We start from the raw sequence: 14,708 nt of genomic DNA, 5'->3' as shown, positions 1-14,708 counted from the left end.
ATTTATTGCTAGTCCTGTTTCTAATCGACTTTACTTGTGTATTTTAAGCTTTTTTGCTGCTGTGCTTTTTCTGGAGATTGTAGTTGGATTGGAAAGCTCCTGTGTAAGGTACCCTTTCCTAAAGAAAAATTGAAGTAATTTGTACAATTATAACGCGCCGAGCTGTGTTTTATTTTATTGTTTCTAAGAAGATGTAAGAATACAATATTATCAATTTTAATTGGTTTTATCCAAATCAAGGTAAGGCTTAATCACACGAAAGGTAGCTAGCTAGAGCTCAGTTTTGTATAAAAGAATTAAAAGTAATTTGTAGAAATCATATGGAGAAGCTGTATTACTACCTAACTGATAGCCAGATATAGGAAAACCTGTAGCTAGGGCGCAGACAAAACAAATAGCTCCGGGCGCTAGAGTGAGCTGACCAACCGTTTTTTATCATTTTTTATTTATTATATAAGTAACCTGTTACAGTAATTAAAAAAATATCCACTTTTGCTATCAAACCAACAGCAATGTAATTGTCAATAGGAATTAGTTTTCCGTACACCCTCCCTGAGAACAAGGTTTAAAACGACATTAAAACTGTCATTAAACAGAACTTCAAGGATGCCCAAGCCGCACCACGTCTTCGAAACTGCTTGTAATTTTAGAACAAGGGTGCTGATAAGCTGCATACGCCGTATAACGTGCAGGCGTTTTTGGGCAAGTTTAGCGTTTTGCAAAAAAATTGAAGTATTCACCTTAAAAAACCGGCATAGACCATAAAGTAAACTATGTGGTAGTAAAGTTCTTAAAAGAACTGTTTTTGATGGTTTTTGATAAAATTTACTTGATAAATAACTTTTAATTTTTATTAACTTCTTTCTCTTAAAGCATCTTTTTCCAACTATCGTCCACAAGGTATGTTACAAGGAATTGAATTTTGAAAATGCTCCAGGCAAGTTCGGGAAAGTGCGGGCGGTTTTGGAAGACAATCACTAATTTAATTGTGGCTGTTTGCAGCTTATTGACACCCTCTTATTTTGAATAATAGACCAAGAGAAATTACATCACAGTTTTTTGTCCACCGCCCACGTGTGTTTGAGAACAACCCACATAACAAAGTTCATTATTTTTTTAAATTATTTGTGTAAAAATTACTATTTCATTCACGATAAACCATTTGTCAGTCATTTTATTCGCCCAACAAAGAATCCTATCCAAGGTGCTTTTCTATTAGTGCTGAATTTAATAATTGACATGGTTCAGCATAGTTTTTAAAAGGGTCTGATTGCAAAATATGATTGCCAAAGTTCAGCACTTGTAATATTTGTGTATTTGTGTACTCAGCTTCTAAAACACACACAAGAGACATTATAATTTCCTCTGGGTGATTACATTAATGTTGGTTGAAAAAAAACCTGAATGATGAGAAGCATATGTTTTTAAATGGGTCTAGGACAATAAACTTATTTAATTTCCCTTGGCCTTGCATCAATCAAATTCTGAAAAAAATAAACACTTCTAAAATGATTTTGTTAGATTTGGAAACTGTTGGTATGGTTGGAACTTTGCGTATAAAATTAGTAAAGTTGCCAAATTGTTTAGTTTTTTTCTTTTATACTTTTCCGAATTAGCCTTAATTATTTATAAGATGAAAAACAGTGCTTTCAATTTCATTGACTTGGCCATCCCTTAAAGGCACTGGAAGCTTCACTATATGAAAATGTTTTCTTTTTCTTTTAGATTGTGTACAATGGGAGTGAGTGATGTAATCTTCTAATGCGTTTGGTGAAAAGAAGGCGAATCCGTTATTGTTTTTCTGCCCAAATTTGAAGCTATTTAATAAATCTTGATAAAGTTAAAAAACTGTTTTGATTTGTTTGTCTTTGTTTTAATTGTTTCCCGTGAGTTTTCGAAATTCGTTCCAGCGGATTCTGTGGCTTCTACTGCCGGTATTTTTACGTGAAAAAATTACTGTTTTGTTGTGAGGTCATTTACGAAATCGTTAACGTTAGGACCAACTTCTGCGGGTTGTACAACTCGATGTATCACATATCTTTCGGAATACTGCTAAAAGTGTAATTTTTTATTGCGCTCTTTACTTTTACCATTCTGTGGGAAAAGGCGGTACAAAATTTTAACACGCGTTATTCGTTTTTGTTAGTTTCGCGTAATCTAATTTTCTCGCACATTTTGAAAAGAATATGCCACGCACATCAAATACTCGCGCAGTCTATTCGCAAAAAAAACTGTTTTTGAGCAACGAATTGTTCCGCAGAGCGTTCATTTTCCTACCTCGTCCCCAGGGTTCATCTATATGATATTCAATTTTGATGTATTTCGGAAGATGTTAGCGACAAAGAAACAAGAAGCGCTAGGGACAAAGTATTGGATAGTTTAATTTTGCTTGCAACTTGCGAAATGCTTCGCAACCTTTTTTTTAATTTCTAGTAGCTAAAAATGCCAGTAAATAGGCTTTGTACCCCCCCCCCCCCCCCGTTATTTCCCGATTTTCCGTTTGCCGGAAGCGAAAGACTGGGAAGTACACTCAAGCAATCAGAAAACGGCTATCGGCTAAATTGAATTATCGTGTATTTTACAAACCTAACACAAATACATAGTTTATACCAAGTCCTGATAATAATTGGCTTAGCTGGCATTTCTCTTAATATTTGCACTTGGATTGGAAAGCTTTTGAAGGCACATTATATTAATTTGAACGTTTATAATGCGCAAAAACGTGTTATATTTATGGCTTCATTAAAAAGAAAAAATTTTAAAGTACCAAATTATCAGCTTGAATTGGCATGTTTGTGGTATTCTTTTCATACAGCAGAAGAAAAGTGAGTTGCGAAGGTATGGATGATTTGAAAGTTATATATTTACGTTTTTTTCCTTGATTTGATGTAGCTAGCTAACTAAGTTACTTTTTGGTGCCTATGGCCACCATGGAAAATTATTTTTGCTGTCATCCTTCAATCGAATCATTGACTAGCTAGCTAGATAGCTACCTCTAGGTACAGTCAGAAGAAGAAAATTCAATTCATAATGATTAACAAAACCCTTTTTTTTAAATTTTGTTACACGATTTTTGAATATTTCCTAAAACTACGGTGGCCCATATATGACATTTTTAATACAACATTTTTTTTAATTCCTAACTGGCGGCGCTAGTTATGCCGCCAGTTATAACTGTCGCCGCTAGTTACGCCGCCAGATATAACTGTCGCCGCCAGTTATAACTGTCGCCGCTAGTTATAACTGTCGCCGCTAGTTATGCCGCCAGTTATAACTGTCGCCGCTAGTTATGCCGCCAGTTATAACTGTCGGCGCTAGTTATGCCGCCATTTAAACGCCTTCCACGTGATTTTGTGTTTGGGCGCATGCGCGAGTGCTGGTAAACACTAAAGGGAAACGTGGGGGGCCTTTTGATTCAAGTAAAGCTTCAAGTAAAGAGGTGATTCTTTGGAGGTAAAACAATATTTTAAACTCTCGTGCTATTTAGTTGCGACTTGGTCGTTATAAAAGTTATACCTTATTATGAGTTTCAATTTCAGATCCTTGGAATGGTTATCAGTAAATCAACCAAGTGCTTGATCAGACAGTACTTTTTAGATGGATTATCTTATGAAGAAATCAGAACGTTTTTATTTACAAAACATGATGTGCACATTGGGATCAGACAACTCAACCGCGTATTAAGAAGTATGAATTTGTTTAGGCGATACAAACCATCCACTACAAATTCGGTATTGATTGCTATCAAAAGAGAAATTTCTGGCTCAGGGGAAGGATTTGGGTATCGTTTAATGACACAGAAACTCCGATCTGATAGCTTCAACGTAGATCGAGAAACCGTGCGCATGGCTATGAAGGCTATGGATCCATCCGGTGTTGAGGAAAGAAGTAAGCATCGTTTTAAAAGACGGAAATATTTTTCCCGTGGTCCTAACTTTGTTTGGCACATGGATGGTTATGACAAGTTAAAGCCATTCGGATTTGCAATCCATGGTGCAATTGATGGCTGGAGTCGAAAAATACTATGGCTAAATGTCGGCGCAAGTAATAATAATCCTAAAATAATTGCTGCCTATTTCCTAAAGTGTGTCACGCGCCTGCAATCAACTTCTCGTTGCATTCGAGCTGATCGCGGGTCAGAGAATGTAGTTGTCGGTGGGATACAAAGATTCTTTCGAAGAGATGGCGAAGATGATTCTTCGGGTGAAAAAAGCTTTCGATATGGTCCTTCCACTAGAAATCAGCGCATAGAATCTTGGTGGTGCCAATTCAGGAAAAACCGCTGTAACTATTGGATAAATTACTTTAAAGATTTGTGTGACGAAGGTACGCTAGACACGAGCATTGATTACCACCTAGATTGCCTGCGTTTTTCATATCTCACGTTATTGCAAACTGACTTAGATCAGACTGTTTCGTTATGGAATAACCATCGCATACGCAAAGTTAGGAATTCGGAAAGTCCTGCCGGCCGTCCTAATGTGCTGTATCATTTGCCTGAAAGGGATGGTGGAGAGGACTATAAATGTTCAGTAAATTCTAACGACCTTGCAGTGGCCGAAATACATATTCAGCAGCCATTATTGTTTGGGTGTTCTGAGGTAATGTCCGAACTACTTGCAATAATAATGAATGAAAAACAGATGACCTTGCCCAATTCAACGGAAAAAGCAAAAGAACTGTTTAAAGTACTTACAGAAGAAATGTATAATTTATTGTAAAACATAAAACGAAGTTTCTGTAATTAGTAAGAAGATATATATATATATATATACACACAAAGGTATAACGTTCCCTTAAATACGATAAAAATGTAATAAAAACCAAACGTATATATGTAAAACACTTAAAATGACTGAAGAAACTCAAGAAAATGTGATGCTAGACCTTTAAAAGCTACTTTTTCTAGCTGATAACATTAAACAAAGCATAAGAATATTGAATTTTCTTGTTTGATAAAATGTGTACAAGATATTGTACGGATTATTTATTCTTTTAATGAAAACTTTTTGCGTGCCTTTAAATATTAACATAACAGAGTCCTTTTTCAACAAAATATAAAATCTTTAACACAATAAAAAAATCTCCAAACACAATTCTTTACAAAAGTCGGTGAGAAAAACTTGTAAAAGGTCCAGAAGTAAACTTTCACAATTTGTCACTAATTATCCAGTTTTCTTCAAAAGCCATATTGTCAATAATGTTCGATGATAGTTCTGTGTATGACACATATTGCCTTGGTAAATGCAAAATTTTAAAACAGGTTTGTGTAGTTGGTCTGATATATTGTTTTGCCTGATCCACAAACTCAACTTTAATGATATCATCTGGCCACAGGTTAGGGGAACCAGTGACGAAACGAACAAACGAAAACAGTTGCGCAGGTGTACAATTTCTGATAAATCTATGCAACCATGTTACAATTTTGGCCTCTGTTTGCTGCAATTCGTTTACTAATAAAGAATTTATCACACGCTCTGGATTCGGTACGATGCATGAATATATGGAATGGAACATTTCACGCGAAAATCCAGACCAAAACTTTCCCATTCCTTTTACAATTGAATTTACCCCAAAACATGGTAGACGTATAAGAGCAACATTTGCTGCTTTCTTACACAAGTCCAGTATATTGGAAGCATTTGGTGAATCAAAGATTTTATACTCAGTTAGAATATCAAGAACAGGTTGAACTTCACTAAATTTTTCAAACAAAGCACGTTCATTTTCCGGTAAAAATAACAGGAAAGTCGAAACAAGGTCTTTATCATCAACATTTCCATAAAGAGAATATTCGATCGATGCCTTGGAAATTTGTAATGGAAAAAGTCCATGTTGGATAAAGGCATGAGTTATTAATTTACCAAAGGTTTCAAGGTCATTTTCGTCCATAGTTGCTATTGGTACTTTTTGACGCTCTCCTTCACACTGTTTATAAAATTCATCAAAACATTTTGCATACACATCTTTGGTTGCACCATCACCAACCCCGAAGTCTTCAGAAAATGACAAATTAATCCGTTCTGAAAGTATATCAATTTTGCGATAATGCGAAATTAAGTCCCCAAAAACATTATCAAATGAAACAGTTATATGTCTTCCTTGGAGTATCAATTTGTCAAGTGCAATTTTCCTGCAATTTTCCACCTTTTGTAAATGAGTCATACATTCACCTTGCGTAATTTCTACACGCTCTTCAGTTTCTTTTTCACCATTGGGTTTTTGTACAGCAGAAATAAATGGATTTGTAACTTCATTCATATTTAAAGCTAAGGAACATACCTCCTGGTCTGGTTCTACAATGTTGTTTGCACTATAGTCTATCAATTGGAAATGTTCTGGTATTTCGTGAAGGCTACCTACCCAGTTGTACACATCTAGCATTTTGGAGCCAGTTCTAAATAATCTCACTTTGTTGCCAATGTGAGGGTGCCGTACACTAATTACAACATGATCTTCATCCACACCTGGTTCGGGTAGAACAAATGACAACCTTCTTTCCTTTAAATCTGCTTGCCTTTGATTCTTTATTTCTTCCTGTTCTTTCTGATTCTCTTTCCTCTGATCAATTTCTAATGACTGCTGATAGGCATCATTTATTTCTTGTCTGAGCCGTTCTCTATCTTCTGTACTTCCAATCAGACCACCACTGCTCTAAAGTTATAATAAATAAATGATTAAATAAATTTTTTAGACATTAATTGTGCACAGTAATGCAAAGAAACAGTTATTTAATTCATAACATAGTACCGATTGCTCTTTGTCTTCTGTAGTGGAAAGCGATGATGTTAAGGATGATAGATTTGGAGAACCAATTGAATGACGAAATCTGATAGGCCTAGACCACAAGTTTACATAAAAATCACAAAATCTTAAAAATGTAAAATTCATCAAATCAATGTATATATACATCCATTCAGTTTTAATTAATTTAAAAAAATCTCAACTAAATTAAAATCACCTGCTGGTTTCTCTCCTGGTGCGTTCTGATGTTGTTTTATCTATATCAATTACTGTCTTCTCTTCATGATCACTGTTATCACTGTCATCAGTCACAGGTATAATAGGGCTTCTTAGTTCCTCCAAAAGAGCTTGTATTTTATTTTTTACTTTAGTCAACAAGTACAGTCTTGTCTTTGAAAGTTTGTTATCGTATATATAATTTGCAAGCTTGAAGTCTTCATCCATAATAATGTCACCCTTATAATTCCCTAGATGTACTACCATGTCACTTAAATGCCCATGAATAGAACAGCCATTTGGAAAAAATAAAGTTTTCCCAAATTCTAACAAATCAGTCATTCCACTGTCATTTGAAAAATATGTATTCCTTGTGCCTCCTCCTTTCGATAAACGTACCGAAACATAACGATTTTTTACTGCATCAAAATGCATCCAACCAAAGGTCACATTTTTCGTGCTAAAGTTACGACGTTTTTTCAAAGAAGGCTCTAGTCTTTCTTTTCCTGTAGCTCGGATGCTATTTATTAATACTTCTTTATCTTTGTTTTTCCCCATAGGCATACAGAATCCTTTCACAGATATGATGTGTCCACGTTCTATCAAGCCAAGATTTTCAAGATCGACATCTGTGCAATTCCAAATTGCACCCTCATCCATCTAAACAAAGCATACACAATTTATATATATAGAGTCACTTCGTCTTCTTCAAGGAACACAATTTAACTTAAAGAGTATTTGGATCTTATTAATACAGCTAACTGCACATATGAATATGAGAACTATAGCTAAAAACAAGCACTAACACTATTTGCCCTAAACTTTTCTATGACTTCTTTCTTGACTTTCCTTGATTCCAAATGTGCACAAACCTAAAAAAGCGTTTATTCCAAAATTAAAAAAACTATGGTATCACTTCGGGTAAATAGCTAGCTAAAAAAGGTATGAGAATTGAATAAATAGCCAATATAGCTCTACTAAAGAGCGTAGCTAGCTACACACCTAGCTAGTAGCTAAATATAAACTGGTAAAGCATTATTTTTGCCTAGCGCACAAAATATTTTTCTTATTTGTCGTATCAATCAACGTTATCAAAACTTACTCGATTAACACTCTCCAAGTGATCACATTGTTCAGTTATATCATTATCAGGAGGAGATACTGCTAAAGAAGGCATTTCGTGCTTATCCACGTGAGCCGCCATCTTTGTTTCATCAGAGGGGGAGAGTTTGCACTCCATCGCATGGTCTTTTCATAACTTGCGACATAACTAGCGCCGACAGTTATAACTGGCGGCATAACTAGCGGCGACAGTTATAACTGGCGGCATAACTAGCGGCGACAGTTATAACTAGCGGCGACAGTTATAACTGGCGGCGACAGTTATATCTGGCGGCGTAACTAGCGGCGACAGTTATAACTAGCGGCGACAGTTATAACTAGCGGCATAACTAGCGGCGACAGTTATAACTGGCGGCATAACTAGCGCCGCCAGTTAGGAATTAAAAAAAATGTTTTATTAAAAATGTCATATATGGGCCACCGTATAAAACTCAAGTTGCTTCTTTTTTTTGTTGCATCGTGGAAATAAATTTAAGTCACCAATTCAAAACTAATGGGAAAATACCTCTTAATTCTTTAAGGTATTTGCTCATTTGTGGTTAAAAACTTTTGTACTTTTGCTACTAGGGTCTTTTTACTGATATATGTTCTAAATCTGAACTATGTTATCAAATGGTGCCTTTACCTGGAAATTCTACTTTGTTTACCTACTTTCGCATGTTGTTAAATTCTTCAACACTCAAACTATAGCAATAAATTTTTCAAGAAGTTAGCTTATGTACGACGTGTGAAGTCACAAATGACCAATTGGACTTTTGTTCGATAATGGTGGCAACGGTTAATGTAATTATTGTTTTTGTGAGATTAAGTTTGGACATATATAAAATATTTAAAAAAGATAAAAAAAAATTTAGGGCTTCATCATTTTCTTTCTGACCCTATGTTTTTGCATTGTGTTTCATGAGCTTACAATAATGTGGTATTGCTAAGTTATGATATGTAAAAACTACTCTTGAATGACCCTTTAGGAATGTGAAACCACATATTACACCTTAATCAAATTTTATATTTTTCGTAACTTTTGTGTTCAGTATGGTAGATTAGTATGCGTGTCAACTGGCCAAAAAAGCCATAAGTATGAGGGCAACCTTGAGCAAATTGTTAAGTACAATTTGTACTTTCAAAATGGAAAACAGTGCCTTCAATTCTGTTGTCTTGGTCACAAAAAGTAGTGATCTATATTTTATGTGGTTAGCCTCATTAATTGCAATAAATTTACCCTGTCAATTGTTCCAGGAGGGACAACATGACGGTTCTAGAGTGTTAAAAAGCTTCCATTTGAGCTACCAAAACCCTTTAAATTTCTGTTCAATAAGGAACAGCTGTTATATGGGATTGAACCCATATGAATATGAAGTGAACACTCTACCGACTGAACTACCAATCCCCAAAAGAAGACAACCCTCAAAGTAAACAGAGCATGACTTTATTAATTCTATCAAACATGTATCAATCATATTGTATTTAGTAAATAGTTTTTGAGCAATCTTTCCCAAAATGATATATATTTGTAGTTCAGAAATTTAGCTCTAAATATCGTCTCTCAAAGGCACTGGATTTTAATGTATTTAAAGACTTTACTATGTATATAATATAATATACTATATAAAAATATTTTCTGTTTCTTTTTAGATTGCGTACAATGAGAGCGAGAGATGTTATCTTTCAATACGTGAGATAAAAAGAAGAAAGCGAAACCTCATCCCGCGTTGTTATTGTTTTTCTGTCAAAAACTTGAAGCTGTTTTATAAATCTTAATAAAGTTAATAAATTGTTTTCGTTTCTGTAGATTGTTTGTTTTTGTTTATTGTTTCCCGTGAGTTTACAAAATTTATTGTAGCAGATTCATTGGCTTCAAGAAATCGGTTTTCATAACTAGTGCCGTTATTTTTAAGTGAAAAAAAACACATGCTGCTTCGTTCGCCTTCTTGTCTCCGAAAGTCTCTATTATTATCTGTGTTCCGAGTATTATTTTCCGGTTGAAAGAGTGTACCTTACGATGCGCATCCCCTTAATTCGTGACATTTTCGCACACTACGGATTGTACAACTCGATGCATTGCATTTCTTTCAAAATAAGGGTTTTAACTTAAGTATAACTTTGCATGGATTTTTAGGGCTAAAAGCTTCATCAATGTTGGATTTACGTCGGCCACCACTGACAATATTGTGATTATTGTCAATATTTAATAGAGAGTAATGAACATTGAACTGTTGTATTTATTGTTTATTGTTTGTTTTCAGATTCAACAATGCATACTAATAAATAAGCAAATGGTTTCATTCCTATCTATGTTGAATCTTTTAATCTTCAAGTGAAACGCCTCGACATGCCATCAGTTAGTTGTCCAGTGCCTGGCTGCACCTACACCACGCCAGACCTCGATGCTGTCATCATTGCTGCACTACTGACAACCCATGCTACCACGCATTCGAATCAACCTACATCGGTATCACCCACGGCCAAGATTGAACGAGTGAGACGTCCCACTGTTACTTTAGCCGGAACCGCTGAGGATTGGAAATACTTCCTGACCCGCTGGATTGAGTACAAGACCGCTACCAAAATCACAGGTAGAGATGCTGTTCTCCAACTCCTTGAATGCTGTGACGAGCAGTTGCGCAGAGACCTCACCCGATCCACCACTGGCATGTTGGCCGAAAAAAGTGAGGATGTCATCCTTGCTTCAATGAAATCACTCGCTGTCAGGGAGGAAAACGTTATGGTTGCACGAGTTGCCTTAAACAATATGAATCAAGATCCTGATGAGCCAATAAGATCGTTTGGGGCTAGATTGAAAGGTCAAGCTGGTGTATGTAAATATGTTATTCCCTGCCCCTCGTGCAGCCACGACGTGGACTATACCGAACAAATATTATGTGATGTTCTTGGTCGTGGTATCTCCGACCCTGATATTCAGCTGGAGCTTCTTGGACATACGAACCAGGACATGTGTTTGGAAGAAGTGCTCAAATTCGTTGAAACAAAGGAAGCAGGGAAACGTTCTGCAACACGCCTCATCGATCACCACCAGGCTGGTGCCGTCCATAGCCAGTACAGAAGGGGTAAACGAGACTCCTTCAATAAGCCAAAAGAAGACAATGACACCAACCGTGATACCAAACGCGATTCTGGTTCAAAATGTGGGTACTGCGGAACAAACTGCCACAGCACTAGCGCATCACGATCCCGTCAATCCACATGTCCTGCATATAATCACAAGTGTGGGAATTGCCAACGTCTGCATCATTTTGATCACGTGTGTAGGAGCAAAGATCGAAAAAACAAGGAGAGAAAGCCTGATAATGCTGCAGTTGTCGAGGAATCCAGCACGATATTCAACTCACTATGCTCATTGAACACAGCATCTGCGGATCATGTTGATCACCACTGCCACAACAAATCTAAAGATGTTTGGAAGAAAAGTCCATCTCCTCCACAACCGTTTCTCGATTTGTCCGTGCGTATCGTGGAAGATTACTACAGCGAGCTGGGTTTTAAATTTCCACATGGTACTAACGAGTCAACTATCACCATACCGGCAATGGCAGACACCGGCTGCCAAAGTTGTCTCATTGGTTACAAATGGATTCAGCGATTCAACCTTTCTAAAAGTGATCTCATCCCGGTCCGAATGAAAATGGACGCCGCCAATGGACAATCTATCAAAATATTAGGGGCTATCGTCATCCGCATCGCTGGTATCAATTGCCACGGGTCACTACAAGAAACGAAGCAGTTTACGTATGTGACTAACGACTCTGACAAGTTTTACCTCAGTAAGAGTGCCTGTGTAGATCTTGGCATTGTATCACCTGAATTCCCTATGATTGGTGCGAATACCATCACTGTACCTGATCCAACTAATGAGTGTTCATGTCCAAAACGATCAGCACCGCCACCACTTCCTACCGAACTGCCATATCCACCAACAGAGGAGAACCGGGAAAGATTGGAGCAATGGCTTCTTAACTATTATAAAAGCAGCACCTTCAATGTATGCGAACATCAACCTCTGCCATTGATGTCCGGGCCACCCATGAAGCTGATGATCGATGAGAATGCTGAGCCGACTACACATCATTCGCCAATACCTGTACCGATCCACTGGCAAGAACAAGTAAAAGCCGACCTAGACCGCGATGTAGCTCTTGGAGTTTTGAACCAGTGCCCATTGGTGAACCCGTGACATGGTGCCACAGAATGGTAGTGTGTCCAAAAAAGAGTGGCAAACCGAGACGCTGTGTTGACTTTCAGGCTCTTAATAAACACGCTACCAGAGAAACTCACCACACACAGTCACCATTCCATCAGGTTCGCACGGTACCTCACCACACCAAGAAGACCGTATCAGATGCTTGGAATGGGTACCATAGCGTTCCTCTTTGCAAGGAAGATCGCCACTATACAACTTACATCACACCGTGGGGTCGCTACAGGTATTGTACCCTACCTCAGGGCTACATTACATCTGGAGATGGTTATTCTCGAAGGTTTGACGCCATTGTATCAGACTTTCCCGACAAAATCAAGGTAACCGATGACTCTCTTTTATGGGCTACCGATATCGAGAAATGTTTCTTCCACACTTGCAAATGGTTGGACACTTGCGGGAAAAACGGAATTATTCAAAATCCCTCAAAGTTCAAATTTGCCCATGATGTGGTGGAGTTTGCTGGGTTTGAAGTTACCCCTACCAATGTCCGTCCAGCACCAAGCCTTATGCGAGCCATTGCCGATTTTCCTGTACCGCAAAATATAACAGACATCCGTTCCTGGTTCGGTCTGGTCAACCAAGTAGCATACACATTCAGTATGACGGACAAAATGCTACCCCTACGCGAATTGCTGAAACCTCAGTCTTCGTTTCAATGGAGCGATGAACTCGACGAAATATTTGCTGCCTCTAAATCAAAAATCTTAAGTGAGATTGAGGAAGGTGTACGCATATTTGACAAGTCAAGGCTCACATGTATAGCAACAGACTGGTCAAAGAACGGAGTTGGTTTTTGGCTGCTCCAAAAACATTGCCTATGTGAAGGGAAATCTCTCTTCTGTTGTCGTAGTGGTTGGAAGGTTGTGTTAGTTGGCAGTCGGTTCACTCACCCAGCTGAGTCCCGTTATGCACCAATTGAAGGTGAGGCATTAGCCGTTGCACATGCGTTGGACAAGTGTCGACATTTTGTTTTGGGTTGCAAGGACCTAATAATTGCAGTCGATCATAAGCCGTTGCTCGGACTCTTTACAAACAGATCCCTGGAAGACATACCTAACAACCGATTGCGGAATCTTAAAGAACGCACACTGAGGTATCGTTTCACCATGCAACATATTCCTGGCCTGAAGAATCGAGTTCCAGATGCTCTGTCGCGCCATCCATCTGGCGACCCGTCTCCGGAACAACTGGTATTACCTGACGACATTTCGTTTATAGCTGCTTCATCGGCATTGAATTCCCTTAAATCCACAACCTGGGAGGATGTTCGTCAAGCAACTACAGCCAACGTCGAAATGCGAGATCTAGTTCATACCATTGAGTCTGGCTTACCTGAACACCAGACGGAGTGGCCCCAGAAATTGCAGGTATATCATCAATATCGCGATCAATTGTCCACTGTTGATGGAGTCGCACTTTACAAGGACAGGGTCATCATACCTCCATGCCTACGGCCTAACATACTATCCAGCCATCATGCCGCACACCATGGTGTCACATCGATGAACTTGAGGGCCGAATCTTCCATCTTCTGGCCAGGTCTATCTGCAGATATCGTAAAGTTACGTCAGGGATGTGAAAGCTGCGACCGTATTGCTCCATCGCAACCATCAGCTCCGCCGAAGCCTCTGCAATATCCTGATTATCCGTTTCAGCAAATCTGTGGCGACTTCTTTCATTATGCCGGCCACAACTATCTTGTCTGCATTGATCGATACTCCAATTGGCCGATTGTTGAGGAGGCTAGAAATGGTGCGAAAGGATTAATCGACTGCCTCCGCCGAACATTTGTAACCTATGGTATACCGGACGAATTCTCCTCAGACGGTGGACCTGAGCTGTGTGCATCCTCCACGTCCACTTTCCTGCGTAACTGGGGTGTCCACCACCGAATATCATCAGTTGCGTATCCACACAGCAATTGTCGAGCTGAAGTTGGTGTGAAAACAGTAAAACGTATGCTAACGGATAATGTTTGTTCTGATGGGAACCTTGACACAGACGCATTTCAAAAAGCCATGCTACAATATAGAAACACGCCAAATCAAACCACCAAGTTATCACCTGCAATATGTTTGTTTGGACGACCCATCAAGGATTTCGTACCCATCTTGCCAAGTAAATACCTCCCCCACCCTACGTGGGTGAGTGTCCTTGAAGATCGCGAAAAGGCACTAAGGCGTCGTCATATGGCCATCGCTGAGAGACTGTCTCTGTATTCTAAGCAGTTGAACCCACTTTGTGTGGGAGATCAGGTGCGAATCCAAAATCAGACTGGTCTCCATCCTCTTCGATGGGACAAAACCGGCTCGATTATCGAAGTTCGCCCGCATGACCAATATGTGGTTCGAATTGATGGATCAAGACGGGTGACACTACGTAACCGTAAATTCCTTCGGAAATTCACACC

At 38.4% G+C, this 14,708-nt stretch overlaps 3 protein-coding genes across 4 annotated transcripts; 2 read left to right on the top strand and 1 right to left on the bottom strand.

The window, feature by feature from the left end:
- Window positions 1-55: 55 nt before the first annotated feature.
- Window positions 56-12,271, top strand: LOC130649583 (uncharacterized). The gene is made up of 3 exons (XM_057455885.1): window positions 56-240; window positions 1,726-2,838; window positions 9,715-12,271. The coding sequence occupies exon 3, from the start codon at window positions 10,412-10,414 to the stop codon at window positions 12,269-12,271; it is 1,860 nt and encodes a 619-aa protein (XP_057311868.1). The 5' UTR covers window positions 56-240; window positions 1,726-2,838; window positions 9,715-10,411.
- On the top strand, window positions 3,249-5,006 carry LOC130649584 (uncharacterized). Its single transcript, XM_057455886.1, has 2 exons — window positions 3,249-3,453; window positions 3,540-5,006. The coding sequence occupies exon 2, from the start codon at window positions 3,549-3,551 to the stop codon at window positions 4,719-4,721; it is 1,173 nt and encodes a 390-aa protein (XP_057311869.1). The 5' UTR covers window positions 3,249-3,453; window positions 3,540-3,548; the 3' UTR covers window positions 4,722-5,006.
- On the bottom strand, window positions 4,969-8,197 carry LOC130649582 (uncharacterized). 2 transcript variants are annotated; one of them, XM_057455882.1, is made up of 5 exons: window positions 8,063-8,167; window positions 7,767-7,832; window positions 6,962-7,620; window positions 6,751-6,838; window positions 4,969-6,654 (listed from the first exon to the last, which is right to left on the bottom strand). In XM_057455882.1, exons 1-5 carry the CDS (start codon window positions 8,162-8,164, stop codon window positions 5,149-5,151), a joined length of 2,421 nt encoding a protein of 806 aa, XP_057311865.1. In that variant the 5' UTR covers window positions 8,165-8,167; the 3' UTR covers window positions 4,969-5,148. The 2 variants fall into 2 exon arrangements, with proteins under 2 accessions (XP_057311865.1, XP_057311866.1); XM_057455883.1 differs by lacking the exon at window positions 7,767-7,832 and having other exon boundaries at window positions 8,063-8,197.
- Window positions 12,272-14,708: the final 2,437 nt, after the last annotated feature.

This window comes from Hydractinia symbiolongicarpus, chromosome 7 (assembly GCF_029227915.1).
Source record: "Hydractinia symbiolongicarpus strain clone_291-10 chromosome 7, HSymV2.1, whole genome shotgun sequence".
NCBI lineage: Eukaryota > Metazoa > Cnidaria > Hydrozoa > Anthoathecata > Hydractiniidae > Hydractinia > Hydractinia symbiolongicarpus.
The sequence above is the reverse complement of the archived record's forward strand: the minus strand, read 5'-3'. Positions and strand labels throughout refer to the sequence as shown.

Bases quoted from the DNA above. Each gene is read 5' to 3' on its own strand.
- LOC130649583 (XM_057455885.1), top strand. From the start codon at position 10,412: ATGCCATCAGTTAGTTGTCCAGTGCCTGGCTGCACCTACACCACGCCA.
- LOC130649582 (XM_057455882.1), bottom strand. From the start codon at position 8,164: ATGGCGGCTCACGTGGATAAGCACGAAATGCCTTCTTTAGCAGTATCT. The intron at 7,833-8,062 runs GTAAGTTTTGAT...ACGCTTTTTTAG, and splicing joins ACTTGGAGAGTGTTAATCGA to GTTTGTGCACATTTGGAATC. The intron at 6,655-6,750 runs GTACTATGTTAT...TTATAACTTTAG, and splicing joins CAGAAGACAAAGAGCAATCG to AGCAGTGGTGGTCTGATTGG.
- LOC130649584 (XM_057455886.1), top strand. From the start codon at position 3,549: ATGGTTATCAGTAAATCAACCAAGTGCTTGATCAGACAGTACTTTTTA.